This window comes from Ictalurus punctatus, chromosome 2, assembly GCF_001660625.3.
Source record: "Ictalurus punctatus breed USDA103 chromosome 2, Coco_2.0, whole genome shotgun sequence".
Taxonomy (NCBI): domain Eukaryota; kingdom Metazoa; phylum Chordata; class Actinopteri; order Siluriformes; family Ictaluridae; genus Ictalurus; species Ictalurus punctatus.
In genome coordinates, this window is record NC_030417.2 from 2,565,003 (window position 1) to 2,583,230 (window position 18,228).

Here is an 18,228-nt window from a genome sequence, read left to right on the forward strand (position 1 = left end):
GGCGTGGCTTAAAATACTAATATTCTAACGAACTTATTTGATCCCTAAGACTCCCAGCATCACAGCAGATGAAGGCAACATGAGAAAAAAGACAACAACAAAAAGACACAATGGTCTACAACAGTATAACAAGCAGAGAACAAACGACTAGCGCAAAGGTGATGAGAGCATAAAAAACACAACCGTCTTTAATAATAAAAGAAGATTTAGTGATTAACTGAGGCTGCATTCACATTACAAGATTCTTTACAAAATACTGATTTTCGCTCAGATCGGATCTGTCCATCTCAACAGTTCACATTTGTAACTGCAACTTGTAGGAAGTCATTAAATATATCTATAGCATAAACTGATAAATATGACACTTCATCCTTTCATTAGTATCTCAGAGGAATAACTAAGACTGAAAAGAGATAACACACTCATCATCAAACGCTTTTATCCCGCAGTTAGTCCACTTTTGCTGCCCACTTATTGTTGATGTACAAACATTAGAATAATTATATCTCTATGTTAAATCATTTCATCAGCGCCCCCTTGAGTCTGTGTGTGTTACTGTATCAATGTGTTTGTGTCAACAAACTGGTCTCAAATATATGATAATATACTGTATATGATTTTATATATATATATATATATATATATATATATATATATATATATATATATATATATATATATATATATATGTAGTTTTATTTTTATTTAATAGAGCAAATATCAGCATGCAGTATTTATTATATCATGTACACGCCACGGGATATCTAAATGCAAACTAAACAATATGAACAAATCAACGCCAGGGGGCGCCATTACGTAAGTAAGTAAATAATTAAATCAATGAAGGAACGAATGAATGACTATCAAACAAAGAAACAAATAAAAAGATATTTACCATGTACTGAAGTGTAAGGACTACTAAGGCATACAGAAAGGAGAAAGTATATGGAACAAAGAAGTGTATAAAGTATTGCGGTTCATTTAAGTGTACACTCTACTGAAGTGAATGAAAGAGTTATATGTAAGTGTAGCACTTGTATGCTCTGATACAACTTTATTGAGCTACTGGACCAGTTCTAGGTTCAGATGGAGTGGGGTAACGGTGAAAAAATTAGACCAGAGACCAGGTTCTTTAAATACAAAAGGCGTCAGTTTACTGAAGGTCAACAAAGGCAATACATTTAACAGACATCAGAACCAATGAATAGTCCTGCAAGTAGGAAAAGGTAGGTAGAACCCACTTTAACCCTTTTTTCCTCAGTCCCTTTCCTTCACCTAGGTCACAAACAATTTGGTTTACCGAGATTATTTTATTAGATTAGACCGGTCTAAGTATTTTATTTTAGGTTAATAGGGTGTGCCTATATTCTCTTTCTCTATTGGATTTTTTTCTTGAATTTACTCTTTTTTTCCTTCCCTTACAGGTGAGAAAACATTTATGTCAGTTCCAAATCAAAGTCAATTCAAGTAAAACACTCTTAACCCTTGAATCGTAATATTCACAATGATGAAACAGAATACAATGTGAAGTAACACATCAGATCCGGTCCAAGTTCAGTTTCACTTATACCTTCAAATTCAATTAAGATCAGTAAAGTTCAGTTCAGTTCCAAGGGGAAAAAAAACCAACTAGTCACCACAATTCCTTACAGCCATGCTTAAATTTGTTTACATTCAATCACTGTCAGACTGTTTTTAACCATTCTTAATTGTTTCTTACGTGTATGTGTTTTAACTGATTAGCTTATTCATGCATTTTATGAATTATTTATTTGGTGATAATTCAGTGTGGGTTACATAAGGAATATTGTAGTGTACTGAATACTGAAGTGTACTGAATACTGAAGTGCATGATTTAGTGCTCTTTACTACTTTGCATAAGTTTTGTCCAGTTCTTTGCAATGGACACTCTTTTCTCCTGCATTTAATGACATAATGTTTTAAATCTAAATATTGTAGCGAGTTTAGCCAGCAGTGGGCGGAGCACAGACAGACACGGGGCTGTTTAAGAATAAAATGAAGTGAATTTATTTACAGTGTGTGATAGTGTGTGCGTGCAGGAATGGTCTTTAGGGGAAGAGCTCGTGTGCCGGGGTCGTCCGTGGGCGGTAAATACCGCGCTGGAGGTCTTCCGAGAGGCTGGAGTTGGGTTCTGTCCTTCAGCCTCATCCCGGATACAGCCAAGGGGCGGAGCCTTTGGTCGCGCGCTCTGCAAAAGACACAACACACATTAATCAGTGCACCGGGAGAGTCCTCTCTCCCTTTGCTAGAGGAGGATCGTCCTTTTATACTCTTCCTTCGTCTGCTGGATGGTGGAGAGCAGACGCGCTGCTCATCAGCCGCCAGCCGTGTGTATTTCGGCGGCTTCCCCCCGCCGCCACGCGCTCGCCGGCTGTCCAAAACACGGGGGTGCTGAAGCCGAGCTGTCGCTACACTGAATACTGAAGTGTATGAAATAGTGCTCTTTACTACTTTGCATAAGTTTTGTCCTGTTCGTTGCCAGACATTTAAAAATGTATATTAAAAACATATCATAAGCTTTATTCTGGTGCACTAACCCTGAAAGGCCACTAGATGGAGAAGTCAGATCAGTAATGCAGGAGCCTGTAGATGACTGTCACTGTGTCATGTCAAATCTCATGTGAGACACATAAGATGCATGTTTTTAAGACATGAATATGATTATTTATACAATAGTTGATTGTTTATTGGCATTAGATCATTTGAAAGGATTTAGAACATAAACTCAGTTCTGCTGTGCAACAGAGATGAGGAACTTCCTCACATCTATGTGTTCAGTGTCATACTGCTATATCTGCACTTCCTGTAGTAGCTGTGAGTGTGAGTGTCATCTCTAGAGTGTGTTCATTATGATCAGACTCGGTGCAGCAGTTGGTCAGTGTGTGTTTAGCTCCAATCCTCTCTTTGGATTAATGTGTGTGTTTGGGTCCTCAGTCAGAATGCAGGTGTGTTTTCTTCTCCTCCTGATACAGCTTCATGTCACTGAAGGTGAGTCTGCTTCTCTCTCTCTCTCTCTCTCTCTCTCTCTCTCTCTCTCTCCCGTTTTTAATAATGTCAGTAAATATATGTAAGAGTTTATAATTTAATGACTGAATTTTTCTGTTTGATATCAAACCAAATAGAAATATAAACGTGAGAAAATGTTCATCACCGGACTTTCATAAAACCTGCTTACCACTTATTAAATAAGAACTTCCTGCTAGAGCTTTATTAATCCCCGCCCATGTCCTGGGTTCATGTAGAACGCTGAGTCTCCTTCATCATGATTGGTGTTCTGGTTGTTCCTGATTCGTTCCCCTACAGTTTCTTCTTGCGCTCTCATTGGCTGTTACTCATCGAGGTTCTTACGGCGTCGTACATGTCTCAAACATGCTTGAACCACTGGGGTGTGAACACTGTTCTCAGAATATGTGGATAATGTCAGTAAACTGCTTACCCGTGTGGTGTGCTCACGCCGTCACTTCCTTCACCAGGCGTTGTCCTCTTCGGTGGTGTGTCACTAAAATAGAAGTGGGTTTATCTGTTCAGAGGAAATTACATGCAGAGTTTCAGTGCCTCAGAGTAACACAAGATAAAATCAGACGAGCCATGTTGTAGCTTTTAGATCTTTGTATCAGATATAACTCCTGTTAAATTACAGTTAAATTCCTGCTGAATCTTCACACATTTTATTTCCAGTTAAAAGCGCATGTGAGCATTGTGTAGTTTGTGTTCTGTGGATTAACACTTGACCATGGGGTGTGACAAATGATGAGAGACTTTTACATTCAAACTGATAAACACTCAATAATCTCTTTCATTTGAATAAATGTGAGAAATGTTTGTTTTTTCCTGCGTCACAAGCCTCTAAACATTTTTGCCTGTCTCAGTAGAAACGTCATTTGAGGAAACCACAGGTCTGTAACTGTGTGCTGTGAACTTGTCCCCATACTGCAACACTATATGACAGTAGTTGTGCGTGATGCAGTGTGTTGCTCTGGTGGAAGTGTTTAAAATAGCGTTTAAAATAAAGTACAATTGAACTGCTCATTAACTGGTGTGTTTCTACAGGCTGCACACTGGAAGGAAACGGAGACACAATACCGATCACTGCATACACAGGAGGTTCAGTACTGCTGCCCTGCTCCTGCACTGACCTCCACACCAAACCTGAGGCACACACATGGAAGAAATACATAAATGAAACTAACTGGGTAGAGATATCTCCTGAGAGTGAGCAGTACAAAGACAGATTTCAGCTGGTTAATGATCTCTCTTCAGGAAATCTCTCTCTGCTCATATCACACATGACTGTAGGGGATGATGGAGATTACAGGTGTAGTCTTAACAATACTGTATTCAGAAACATCAGACTCACTGTTAAAGGTAAATGAGTCATTTTTATTCACAATGCTGCTTCAGTGATAATCTCAGGACAGATTAATCTGATGATGTAACAGCAATGCAATATGTTGATGTTTGTTCATTCTCCAGGTTGCACACTGAATCGTCAGACACTGACTGTGACTGGATACGTGGGACAGTCTGTCCTTCTGCCCTGCTCCTGCTCTGAACTACAAGCCAAACCACACACTTTCAGATGGGTCTATTTTAAAGGCTCTGATCGCATAACGATCTTCCCAAAGGACGAGACAAATCGCTACACAGACAGAGTTCAGATCTTTAATGATCATCTTCCAGGAAATCTCTCTCTGCTCATATCACACCTGACTGTAGAGGATGGAGGATGGTACGGGTGTGAGATCAGCAACAATATCGATGAAAACATCAAACTTATAGTAAAAGGTAAAACGACCTTCTGTATATAAACTATATGTGAAGTTGACTACAGTATCTATCCAAGGAAAAGAAATTAGAGGTAACGTAAAATCAGAAATAAAATGTAAGAATCAGATGTGAAAAGTTTCTGCTCCGTGTTCTGCCCCTCGTCTGGGTTTGTGTTTATGATTATAGATGATCAGAGTGTGTGTTCTGACCCGCTTTCACTTCTCACTACGGTTCCTGGATTGTCTTTAATAAAGAACACGCTGAGTTTACACACTTGTGTCCTGCCTTCACTCACTGCACATCACACTCTTTATTTATAACTTATTAAACCTTTCTCTCCTTGCAGACGCACCAACAAGACCTTCAGCATCCAGACCAGTGATCACAACAACTTCACCTAATCCTGAACCAGGTACCACACACCACTGATACACACTGGAATGAAAAGTCTTTGTGAGTACATTAGTACATCAGCTCACAGCAAGAAACACACACTAACTTTATCTGGTCTTTCACTTCCTGTACGTGTCACAACAAAAGCTACAAAACCAACCCCAGTGGTCAATGACAACACAACCACACCCTCTGAAACATCTTCTGTAAAACGTAAAAGATAGACAACTCTTTATAAGAGCTAAAAATGATGAATGGAGAATTCAAACCCCCATGTGTCCTTCTCACTTCTCTTCTGTTCCACAAACCCAGTTCCTCACACCATCATCATCATCATCATCATCTGTACTGCTGTTGGGGTTCTGCTGCTGCTGCTGATACTCGGAGGAGTCATGTACTGGAAACACAGAGGTACACACACACACACACACACACACACACACACACACACACACACACACACACACTTCTGCAGTCTCACTCTGTCTGGTTTCTTTCTGTAGGACAGAGACGAGGACAGACCGAGACCGGTGATGGACAAACAGGACAGAGGATACAGCAGAAGAAGCAGGTGAATACACACGTCCATGTGGTGTGTGTGTGTGTGTGTGTGTGTATGTGTGTGTGTGTTTGGTCTAACGCAACATGTTTTTCTCTACAGAATGATTGTGATGTTCTGTACACAGCTATAAATCCACAAACTAAACGCAACAAAGCAGAAGAAAAGGTGTGTATCATTCTAAAAGTGTGTATCTTACATGTGTGTGTGTGTGTGTGTATGTGTGTGTGTGTGTGTGTGTGTGTGTGTGTGTAATAACACATTGTTGATGTTTATTCCTGCAGGATGAGGTGACATACTCGACTGTAGTCCACAGTAACACTGTGAGAGCAGCACACACTCCAGTGGAGTCAGGAGATACTGCAGTATATGCCATCATCAAAACTAACTAACTAACACACACACACACACACACACACACACACACACACACACACACACACACACTCACACACACTCACACATTTCTACTATATTCGTGAGGTTTTCACACTGCTTTATTCCAAAGTGTCTACAACTCTTATTTACAAAAAAAAAATAATCTCTTTTATATACAGTATCTCACAGAAGTGAGTACACCCCTCACATTTTTATAAATATTTGATGATATCTTTTCATGTGACAACACTGAAGAATTGACACTTTGCTACAATGTAAAGTAGTGAGTGTACAGCTTGTGTAACAGTGTAAATTTGCTGTCCCCTCAAAATAACTCAACACACAGCCATTAATGTCTAAACCGCTGGCAACAAAAGTGAGTACACCCCTAAGTGAAAATGTCCAAACTGGGCCCAGTTAGCCGTTTTCCCTCCCCGGTGTCATGTGACTTGTTAGTGTTACAAGGTCTCAGGTGTGAATGGGGAGCAGGTGTGTTAAATTTGGTGTCATCGCTCTCACACTCCCTCATACTGGTCACTGGAAATTCAACTTTTATATCAGACCCCGCCCCCCTGCATTAAATTTTACTACTCATTATTTGCATTTATTCTTACAATAATGAGATATTTGTGATTATTTGAATCATATCACAGTGCACTGTCTGATTTTTCTTTAAATTGATGATGTATTTTTTTATTTATTTTTGGCTAGGCAAAACAAAATGTCATGCAAAATGTATGCACTTTTTTTTTTTTTTTTTTTTGAAAATGTTACTTTGAATAAACTTGAACTTCAGATTAAAAAGAGAGATGTAAAATTTCTGGAGGATTTGTTTGTGGTTTTGGGAAGTTTATTGACACTCAATAATTTATTAAGCTTTAGGAAATACGCTCAGTTACACATGAGGGTCTTTCTCTCTGAGCCACATTTTCTCCTCTTATGTAATGGAGGGATGGATGGATGGATATATGGATGGAGGGATGGATGAATGAATAGATGATTATCTAGATGATTACCTATCCTATGGATAGATAATTACCATGTGACTGTGTGATGCAGTGTGTGTGTTGAAATGTATGAAAGAGGAAGTAGCAAGTGACAAATCACTGGAAACTGTTACTTCATTACATGTGGGCTGTGTGTGTGTGTGTATGTGTGTGTGTGTGTGTGTGTGTGTGTGTGTGTGTATGTGTGTGTGTGTGTGTGCACGCGTGCGTGCGTAGAAGAGAGTAAGACTACATGTAAATTGTGTCATCATGTCTTTGTCTGTGTTCATTACTGTAGTGTGGACGTTAGTGAGTTGTTGTCATTAGATGTTAATAATGGTGTGTTTTTATCTTCTCCTTCTTCTCCACATCACTGCAGGTGAGTCTGCTCTTCTCCTTCCTATTTAATAATAAAGCTAATTAAATAAATGTAAGAATTTCAAGCTGTTAAGGCATAAAGTCATGCACTAATCTTACTAAAGATATGGAAATGTAAAGTGCACACTGAACAACTGAATTCATGGAGTTCATTTTCCCCCTGTTCTGACATCACCATGAGAACATGTTCATCATGTGACTTTCATAAAACTACTTAAATCACTTTTTCAGGATTATTAAATAAGGACTTTCTGCCAGAGCTTTATTAATCCATCTTTATTAATCCAGCTCCATGCATACATGCTTATACTACAAGATTTCCTACCAGTAATTTCAAAGCTGTTTGTAGCTTGTAAAACAGTTTGTGATTAAACCCAGGCTTCGATATGAACATTTCACTGTGGTGTGTTTCTACAGGCTGCAGACTGGAAGGAAACGGAGAGACAAAACCGATCACTGCATACACAGGAGGTTCAGTACTGCTGCCCTGCTCCTGCACTGACCTCCACACCAAACCTGAGACACTCACATGGAGGAAAATCACAAATGATTGGGTAGAGATATCTCCTGAGAGAGAGCAGTTCAAAGACAGATTTCAGCTGGTTAATGATCTCTCTTCAGGAAATCTCTCTCTGCTCATATCACACCTGACTGAAGAGGATGGAGGAGATTACATGTGTAGACTTACAAAGAGTCAAAACAGATATTTCAGACTCACTGTTAAAGGTAAATGAGTCATTTTTATTCACAATGCTACTTCAGTGATAATCTCAGGACAGATTAATCTGATGATGTAACAGCAATGCAATATGTTGATGTTTGTTCATTCTCCAGGTTGCACAGTGAATCATCAGACAGTGACCGTGACTGGATACGTGGGACAGTCTGTCCTTCTGCCCTGCTCCTGCTCTGAACTACAAGCCAAACCACACACTTTCAGATGGGAATTTTTAGAAGATCACAAAGAAATCTTCCCAAAGGGCGAGACAAATCGCTACACAGACAGAGTTCAGATCTTTAATGATCATCTTCCAGTAAATCTCTCTCTGCTCATATCACACCTGACTGTAGAGGATGGAGGATGGTACAGGTGCAAGATCAGCAACACTGACTTTAAAGACATCTTAGTCACAGTAAAAGGTAAAATGACCTTCTGTATATAAACTATATGTGAAGTTGACTACAGCGTGTATCTAAGGAAATGTAACATCTTTAATAAATTTGTGGACTACTAATGTATAATGAAATTACGTGGAGTAAACATTCCAACTTAATACCTCAAAATACGATCTGAAACTGAAAAAATACAGTTAGGTTTTACTTTCCACACATATTTCAATGATTTCACATATATAGATATAGATAAATGTTGATAATATGTTGATATGACATAAACCGACACTTTCTCACGCTTTTGATGTTCAGGTGAGGTCACAGACCAAATGTTGTTGGATAGCTGAAAGCATTGAGGGAAGCTTTGCTCGGCTGGCTGTCTTACACGAGAACAGCTTGTCGTGCCTCGGTTTGAACTACTGACCTCTGATTCCCGCATTTTCTCTTGGAATGACTCTCTTTCACATCTCACTATGGTTCCTGGATTGTCTTTAATAAAGAACACGCAGAGTTTACACACTTGTGTCCTGCCTTCACTCACTGCACATCACACTCTTTATTTATAACTTATTAAACCTTCCTCTCCTTGCAGACGCACCAACAAGACCTTCAGCATCCAGACCAGTGATCACAACAACTTCACCTAATACTGAACCAGGTACCACACACCACTGATACACACTGGAATGAAAAGTCTTTGTGAGTACGTTAGTACATCAGCTCACAGCAAGAAACACACACTAACTTTATCTGGTCTCTAACTTCCTGTACGTGTCACAACAAAAGCTACAAAACCAACCCCAGTGGTCAATGACAAAACAACCACAGTTCCACAATTCCACAGGAAACGACACGTCTACAAACCCCTTATTACTCATTCTATCAAACTTTTACACTTTCCGTCAGTGTCTCCTTTAAAAAGTGTAAAATTCAGTGTAACACATGTAAACAGTGTTAAGGTAATGTCCTGACTGATATTGATGACGTCTCTCCAGAGCGTCTTCCCTTCGTCCCCTTCGCCGTGGTGACTGTGATCTTTCTGCACATCATCGTGGCTGTGGTCTATTGCAGAACCAGAAAGAAAGGTACACACACTTTCAAGCTCTTGTACTCTTACTACTTTGTGGACGTTTATCCTCCACTTCCCCGCCATTTTATCTGCATGAACGTAGCTTTTCTTGTTTATTTTACTCTCCAGGTCCTGATAGAGTTCATTACAGCAGAGCTGATGGAGACGGAGCTGTGAGTCTGCAGTGGAGAAGAACTCAATCAGCTGATCCATCAACACATTAATAAACAGATTTATTCATAAATAGTCCTGCATAAGTAGTTCTGTAAATACCGGAGCTTAATTTTTTATTCACGATTTGTTCTTTCCAACCTTTTAGACGTTCAGCTTTCATTTTCTGCCTAATAATATTTTAATTAATCATAGAATATGTGTGGTTTAGATTTAAAAGTAGATCATTTAGAGTTTTATACCTGATTCTCACATGCTTTTGAAGCCTGCTTCACTTTCACAATATTTACATCATTAAAAACTAGGCACATTGTATTTTTCCCCTCAGAAAATATTGTAATGTTCTTGGTCCTGTATTGTAAATGCGATCAGAACTGATGTATTCTGACTAACACTGGTGCACTTTCCTTTTTTACTTTCAAAATGAAATAAAATTTCCAGAAAACCACTTTTTTTGTGTGTATTTTAGCATTATTTTACACCAAATGTGCCAGAATAAATACACCTGTGTCACATAAATGACTGTAAACTACTTTCCTAGCATTGATCAGCTTCATCTGTGGAGTCCATCTTCCTCTGCAAAGCCGGATGTCCAGTCCATCTCCCAAAACCTGAGAGAGTGATACAGACAGAGACAGAGAGACACAGACAGAGATGAAAAGAGAGAGACCAACAAAGACAAGACAGACATGTAGAACAGTTGTGGGTGGGTGTGGCTTAAAATACTAATATTCTAATGAACTTATTTGATCCCTCAGTTCAAGACTTCCAGCATCACAGCAGGTGAAGGCAACATGAGAAAAAAAACAACACCAGAAAGACACAATGGTCTACAACAGTATAACAAGCAGAGAACAAACGACTAGCGCAAAGGTGATGAAAGCATAAAAAACACAACCGTCTTTAATAATAAAAGAAGATTTAGTGATTAACTGAGGCCGCGTTCACATTACAAAATTCTTTACAAAATACTGATTTTCGCTCAGATCGGATCTGTCCATCTCAACAGTTCACATTTGTAACTACAACTTGTAGGAAGTCATTAAATATATCTATAGCATAAACTGATAAATATGACACTTCATCCTTTCATTAGTATCTCAGAGGAATAACTAAGACTGAAAAGAGATAACACACTCATCATCAAACGCTTTTATCCCGCAGTTAGTCCACTTTTGCTGCCCACTTATTGTTGATGTACAAACATTAGAATAATTATATCTCTATGTTAAATCATTTCATCAGCGCCCCCTTGAGTCTGTGTGTGTTACTGTATCAATGTGTTTGTGTCAACAAACTGGTCTCAAATATATGATAATATACTGTATATGATTATATATATATATATATATATATATATATATATATATATATATATATATATATATATATATATATATATATATATATATATATATGTAGTTTTATTTTTATTTAATAGAGCAAATATCAGCATGCAGTATTTATTATATCATGTACACGCCACGGGATATCTAAATGCAAACTAAACAATATGAACAAATCAACGCCAGGGGGCGCCATTACGTAAGTAAGTAAATAATTAAATCAATGAAGGAACGAATGAATGACTATCAAACAAAGAAACAAATAAAAAGATATTTACCATGTACTGAAGCGTAAGGACTACTAAGGCATACAGAATGGAGAAAGTATATGGAACAAAGAAGTGTATAAAGTATTGCGGTTCATTTAAGTGTACACTCTACTGAAGTGAATGAAAGAGTTATATGTAAGTGTAGCACTTGTATGCTCTGATACAACTTTATTGAGCTACTGGACCAGTTCTAGGTTCAGATGGAGTGGGGTAACGGTGAAAAAATTAGACCAGAGACCAGGTTCTTTAAATACAAAAGGCGTCAGTTTACTGAAGGTCAACAAAGGCAATACATTTAACAGACATCAGAACCAATGAATAGTCCTGCAAGTAGGAAAAGGTAGGTAGAACCCACTTTAACCCTTTTTTCCTCAGTCCCTTTCCTTCACCTAGGTCACAAACAATTTGGTTTACCGAGATTATTTTATTAGATTAGACCGGTCTAAGTATTTTATTTTAGGTTAATAGGGTGTGCCTATATTCTCTTTCTCTATTGGCCTTTTTTCTTGAGTTTACTCTTTTTTTCCTTCCCTTACAGGTGAGAAAACATTTATGTCAGTTCCAAATCAAAGTCAATTCAAGTAAAACACTTTTAAACCTTGAATCGTAATATTCACAATGATGAAACAGAATACAATGTGAAGTAACACATCAGATCCGGTCCAAGTTCAGTTTCACTTATACCTTCAAATTCAATTAAGATCAGTAAAGTTCAGTTCAGTTCCAAGGGGAAAAAAAACAACTAGTCACCACAATTCCTTACAGCCATACTTCTATTTGTTTACATTCAATCACCGTTAGACTGTTTTTAACCATTCTTAATTGTTTCTTACGTGTATGTGTTTTAACTGATTAGCTTATTCATGCATTTTATGAATTATTTATTTGGTGATAATTCAGTGTGGGTGACAGAAGGAATATTGTAGTGTATAGAATACTGAAGTGTACTGAATACTGAAGTGTATGAAATAGTGCTCTTTACTACTTTGCATAAGTTTTGTCCAGTTCGTTGCAATGGACACTCTTTTCTCCTGCATTTAATGACATAATGTTTTAAATCTAAATATTGTAGCGAGTTTAGCCAGCAGTGGGCGGAGCACAGACAGACACGGGGCTGTTTAAGTATAAGATGAAGTGAATTTATTTACAGTGTGTGATAGTGTGTGCGTGCAGGAATGGTCTTTAGGGGGAAGGGCTCGTGTGCCGGGGTCGTCCGTGGGCGGTAAGTGCCGCGCTGGAGATCTTCCGAGAGGCTGGAGTTGGGTTCTGTCCTTCAGCCTCATCCCGGATACAGCCAAGGGGCGGAGCCTTTGCTCGCGCGCTCTGCAAAAGACACAACACACATTAATCAGTGCACCGGGAGAGTCCTCTCTCCCTTTGCTAGAGGAGGATCGCCCTTTTATACTCTTCCTTCGTCTGCTGGATGGTGGAGAGCAGACGCGCTGCTCATCAGCCGCCAGCCGTGTGTATTTCGGCGGCTTCCCCCCGCCGCCACGCGCTCGCCGGCTGTCCAAAACACGGGGGTGCTGAAGCCGAGCTGTCGCTACACTGAATACTGAAGTGTATGAAATAGTGCTCTTTACTACTTTGCATACGTTTTGTCCTGTTCTTTGCCAGACATTTAAAAATATATATTAAAAACATATCATAAGCTTTATTCTGGTGCACTAACCCTGAAAGGCCACTAGATGGAGAAGTCAGGTCAGTAATTCAGGAGCCTGTAGATGACTGTCACTGTGTCGTGTCAAATCCCATGTGAGACACGATAAGATGCATGTTTTTAAGACATGAATATGATTATTTATACAATAGTTGATTGTTTATTGGCATTAGATCATTTGAAAGGATTTAGAACATAGACTCAGTTCTGCTGTGCAAGAGACATGAGGAACTTCCTCTCATCTATGTGTTCAGTGTCATACTGCTATATCTGCACTTCCTGTAGTAGCTGTGAGAGTGAGTGTCATCTATAGAGAGTGTTCATTATGATCAGACTCGGTGCAGGGAGTTGGTCAGTGTGTGTTTAGCTCCAATCCTCTCTTTGGATTAATGTGTGTGTTTGGGTCCTCAGTCAGAATGCAGGTGTGTTTTCTTCTCCTCCTTATACAACTTCATGTCACTGAAGGTGAGTCTGTTTCTCTCTCTCTCTCTCTCTCTCTCTCTCTCTCTCTCTCTCTCTCTCTCTCTCTCTCCCCCCCCCCCCCCCCCCCATTTTTAATAATGTCAGTAAATATATGGAAGAGTTTATAATATAACGCCTTTAAAGCATGACGTCATCCAGAAATCTTACGTATGATATGGAAATATAAAGTGCACACTGAACTACTGAAATTATTTGGGTGATTTTTGGAGTTTTTCTGTTTGATATCAAACCAAATATAAATATAAACATGAGAAAATGTTCATCACGGAACTTTCATAAAACCTGCTTAGCACTTATTAAATAAGAACTTCCTGCTAGAGCTTTATTAATCCCCGCCCATGTCCTGGGTTCATGTAGAACGCTGAGTCTCCTTCATCATGATTGGTGTTCTGATAGTTCCTGCCTCGTCCCCCTACAGTTTCCTCTTGCGCTCTCATTGGCTGTTACTCATCGAGGTTCTTACGGCGTCGTACATGTCTCAAACATGCTTGAACCACTGGGGTGTGAACACTGTTCTCAGAATATGTGGATGACGTCAGTAAACTGCTTACCCGTGTGGTGTGTTCATGCCGTCACTTCCTTCACCAGCAGTCGTCCTCTTCGGTGGTGTGTCACTAAAATAGAAGCGGGTTTATCTGTTCAGAGGAAAATACATGCAGAGTTTCAGTGCCTCAGAGTAACACAAGATAAAATCAGACTAGCCATGTTGTAGCTTTTAGATCTTTGTATCAGATATAACTCCTGTTAAATTACAATTAAATTCCTGCTGAATCTTCACACATTTTATTTCCAGTTAAAAGCGCATGTGAGCATTGTGTAGTTTGTGTTCTGTGGATTAACACTTGACCATGGGTGTAACAAATGATGAGAGACTTTTACATTCAAACTGATAAACACTCAATAATCTCTTTCATTTGTATGAATTTGAAAAATGTTTTCTTTTTAATGCTCCCATCATTATGGAGTTGTGGACATAAACAAGTTGTTGAAATTATTGTGTTGTGGATTTTAATGTGTTGTGGACATTAACGACTTGTGTACATTGGCGTGATGTGGACTCAGTGTGTTTGTGTCAGTAAAGTGTTCCATAATCTATGAAATACACTGTGTAGTTGGTGTAATAACAGAAGATATTGTTAGAACTAACAGCAACAATGCCTTCCAACAAAAACTTGGCGAATATGAACACTGCTTTTGCAATGTTATTAGGAGAACTTTGCCATTTACACGGCGGTACGTAGTACATAGGTACTCATGCAGCATACCATTGGAAAGCTAAGAGTCTTTGATTTGATTGATATAAACTGTTTAAAGATACAATCACCAAAGCAGCGACAATATATCAACTGGTGTGTTTCTACAGGCTGCAGACTGGAAGGAAACAGAGAGACAAAAGAGATCACTGCATACACAGGAGGTTCAGTACTGCTGCCCTGCTCCTGCACTGACCTCCACACCAAACCTGAGACATTCACATGGTGGAAACTAACAAATGATTGGGTAGAGATATCTCCTGAGAGAGAGCAGTACAAAGACAGATTTCAGCTGGTTAATGATCTCTCTTCAGGAAATCTCTCTCTGCTCATATCACACCTGTCTGAAGAGGATGGAGGAGATTACATGTGTGATCTTAAAGTGAGTGAATACAGAGACTTCAGACTCACTGTTAAAGGTAAATGAGTCATTTTTTATTCACAATGCTACTTCAGTGATAATCTCAGGACAGATTAATCTGATGATGTAACAGCAATGCAATATGTTGATGTTTGTTCATTCTCCAGGTTGCACACGGAATAATCAGACAGTGACTGTGACTGGATACGTGGGACAGTCTGTCCTTCTGCCCTGCTCCTGCTCTGAACTACAAGCCAAACCACACACTTTCAGATGGGTCTATTTTAAAGGATCTGATCGTATAACGATCTTCCCAAAGAACGAGACAAATCGCTACACAGACAGAGTTCAGATCTTTAATGATCATCTTCCAGGAAATCTCTCTCTGCTCATATCACACCTGACTGAACAGGATGGAGGATGGTACAGGTGTGAGATCAGCAACAATATCGATGCAAACATCAAACTTATAGTAAAAGGTAAAACGACCTTCTGTATATAAACTATATGTGAAGGTGACTACAGTATGTGTCTAATGAAATAAATCGAGGTAAAATGGAACGTAAAATCAGAAATAAAATGTAAGAATCAGATGTGAAAAGTTTCTGCTCCGTGTTCTGCCCCTCGTCTGTGTTTGTATTTATGATTATAGATGATCCGAGTGTGTGTTCTGACCCGCTTTCACGTCTCACTACGGTTCCTGGATTGTCTTTAATAAAGAACACGCTGAGTTTACACACTTGTGTCCTGCCTTCACTCACTGCACATCACACTCTTTATTTATAACTTATTAAAACTTTCTCTCCTTGCAGACGCAGCAACAAGACCTTCAGCATCCAGACCAGTGATCACAACAACTTCACCTAATCCTGAACCAGGTACCACACACCACTGATACACACTGGAATGAAAAGTCTTTGTGAGTACATTAGTACATCAGCTCACAGCAAGAAACACACACTAACTTTATCTGTCTTTCACTTCCTGTACGTGTCACAACAAAAGCTACAAAACCAACCCCAGTAGTCAATGACCAAACAACCACAGTTCCACAATTCCACAAGAAACGACATGTCTACAAACCCCTTATCACTCATTCTATCAAACTTTTACACTTTCCGTCAGTGTCTCCTTTAAAAAGTGTAAAATTCAGTGTAACACATGTAAACAGTGTTAAGGTAATGTTCTGACTGATATTGATGACGTCTCTCCAGAGCGTCTTCCCTTCGTCCCCTTCGCCGTGGTGACTGTGATCTTTCTGCACATCATCGTGGCTGTGGTCTATTGCAGAACCAGAAAGCAAGGTACACACACTTTCAAGCTCTTGTACTCTTACTACTATGTGGACATTTATCCTCCACTTCCCCGCCATTTTATCTGCATGAACGTAGCTTTTCTTTTTTAGTTTACTCTCCAGGTCCTGATAGAGTTCATTACAGCAGAGCTGATGGAGATGGAGCAGTGAGTCTGCAGTGGAGAAGAACTCGATCAGCTGATCCATCAATACATTAATAAACAGATTTATTCATAAATAGTCCTGCATAAGTAGTTTTGTAAATACCGGAGCTTCATTTTTTATTCACGATTTGTCCTTTCCAACCTTTTAGACGTTCAGCTTTCATTTTCTGCCTAATAATATTTTAACTAATCGTAGAATATGTGTGGTTTAGATTTAAAAGTAGATCATTTAGAGTTTTATACCTGATTCTCACATGCTTTTGAAGCCTGCTTCACTTTCACAATATTTACATCATTAAAAACTAGGCACATTGTATTTTTCCCCTCAGAAAATATTGTAATGTTCTTGGTCCTGTATTGTAAATGCGATCAGAACTGATGTATTCTGACTAACACTGGTGCACTTTCCTTTTTTACTTTTAAAATGAAATAAAATTTCCAGAAAACCACTTTTTTGTGTATTTTACCATTATTTTACACCAAATGTGCCAGAATAAATACACCTGTGTCACATAAATGATCGTAAACTACTTTCCTTTCATTGATCAGCTTCATCTGTGGAGTCCATCTTCCTCTGCAAAGCCGGATGTCCAGTCCATCTCCCAAAACCTGAGAGAGTGATACAGACAGAGACAGAGAGACACAGACAGAGATGAAAAGAGAGAGACCAACAAAGACAAGACAGACATGTAGAACAGTTGTGGGTGGGCATGGCTTAAAATACTAATATTCTAACGAACTTATTTGATCCCTAAGACTCCCAGCATCACAGCAGGTGAAGGCAACATGAGAAAAAAGACAACAACAAAAAGACACAATGGTCTACAACAGTATAACAAGCAGAGAACAAACGACTAGCGCAAAGGTGATGAGAGCATAAAAAACACAACCGTCTTTAATAATAAAAGAAGATTTAGTGATTAACTGAGGCTGCATTCACATTACAAGATTCTTTACAAAATACTGATTTTCGCTCAGATCGGATCTGTCCATCTCAACAGTTCACATTTGTAACTGCAACTTGTAGGAAGTCATTAAATATATCTATAGCATAAACTGATAAATATGACACTTCATCCTTTCATTAGTATCTCAGAGGAATAACTAAGACTGAAAAGAGATAACACACTCATCATCAAACGCTTTTATCCCGCAGTTAGTCCACTTTTGCTGCCCACTTATTGTTGATGTACAAACATTAGAATAATTATATCTCTATGTTAAATCATTTCATCAGCGCCCCCTTGAGTCTGTGTGTGTTACTGTATCAATGTGTTTGTGTCAACAAACTGGTCTCAAATATATGATAATATACTGTATAAATATATATATATATATATATATATATAGTTTTATTTTTATTTAATAGAGCAAATATCAGCATGCAGTATTTATTATATCATGTACACGCCACGGGATATCTAAATGCAAACTAAACAATATGAACAAATCAACGCCAGGGGGCGCCATTAAGTAAGTAAGTAAATAATTAAATCAATGAAGGAACGAATGAATGACTATCAAACAAAGAAACAAATAAAAAGATATTTACCATGTACTGAA

The 18,228-nt window shown here is 38.7% G+C and overlaps 2 protein-coding genes across 3 annotated transcripts; both read left to right on the forward strand.

The window, feature by feature from the left end:
• The first annotated feature begins 2,062 nt into the window (after positions 1 to 2,062).
• On the forward strand, positions 2,063 to 6,262 carry LOC128635134 (carcinoembryonic antigen-related cell adhesion molecule 2). Of its 2 annotated transcripts, none has more exons than XR_008398022.1 (8): positions 2,063 to 3,009; positions 4,072 to 4,386; positions 4,495 to 4,806; positions 5,135 to 5,200; positions 5,494 to 5,575; positions 5,685 to 5,752; positions 5,843 to 5,908; positions 6,025 to 6,088. XR_008398022.1 is itself a non-coding variant. In XM_053686362.1 (8 exons), the coding sequence occupies exons 1-8, from the start codon at positions 2,871 to 2,873 to the stop codon at positions 6,130 to 6,132; spliced, it is 1,173 nt and encodes a 390-aa protein (XP_053542337.1). In that variant the 5' UTR covers positions 2,063 to 2,870; the 3' UTR covers positions 6,133 to 6,262. The 2 variants fall into 2 exon arrangements, 1 of the variants encoding a protein (XP_053542337.1); XM_053686362.1 differs by having other exon boundaries at positions 5,494 to 5,592; positions 6,025 to 6,262.
• Positions 6,263 to 7,343: 1,081 nt separating this feature from the next.
• On the forward strand, positions 7,344 to 17,085 carry LOC108261645 (cell adhesion molecule DSCAM). The gene is made up of 6 exons (XM_053686381.1): positions 7,344 to 7,483; positions 7,900 to 8,208; positions 8,317 to 8,622; positions 9,188 to 9,253; positions 9,591 to 9,680; positions 16,613 to 17,085. The coding sequence occupies exons 1-6, from the start codon at positions 7,432 to 7,434 to the stop codon at positions 16,717 to 16,719; spliced, it is 930 nt and encodes a 309-aa protein (XP_053542356.1). The 5' UTR covers positions 7,344 to 7,431; the 3' UTR covers positions 16,720 to 17,085.
• The last annotated feature ends 1,143 nt before the right edge of the window (positions 17,086 to 18,228 follow it).

Bases quoted from the DNA above. Each gene is read 5' to 3' on its own strand.
- LOC128635134 (XM_053686362.1), top strand. From the start codon at position 2,871: ATGATCAGACTCGGTGCAGCAGTTGGTCAGTGTGTGTTTAGCTCCAAT. The intron at 3,010-4,071 runs GTGAGTCTGCTT...GTGTTTCTACAG, and splicing joins ACAGCTTCATGTCACTGAAG to GCTGCACACTGGAAGGAAAC. The intron at 5,753-5,842 runs GTGAATACACAC...TTTTCTCTACAG, and splicing joins GGATACAGCAGAAGAAGCAG to AATGATTGTGATGTTCTGTA.
- LOC108261645 (XM_053686381.1), top strand. From the start codon at position 7,432: ATGTTAATAATGGTGTGTTTTTATCTTCTCCTTCTTCTCCACATCACT. The intron at 8,623-9,187 runs GTAAAATGACCT...CTCTCCTTGCAG, and splicing joins CATCTTAGTCACAGTAAAAG to ACGCACCAACAAGACCTTCA. The intron at 9,681-16,612 runs GTACACACACTT...TTTCTTTTTTAG, and splicing joins TTGCAGAACCAGAAAGAAAG to TTTACTCTCCAGGTCCTGAT.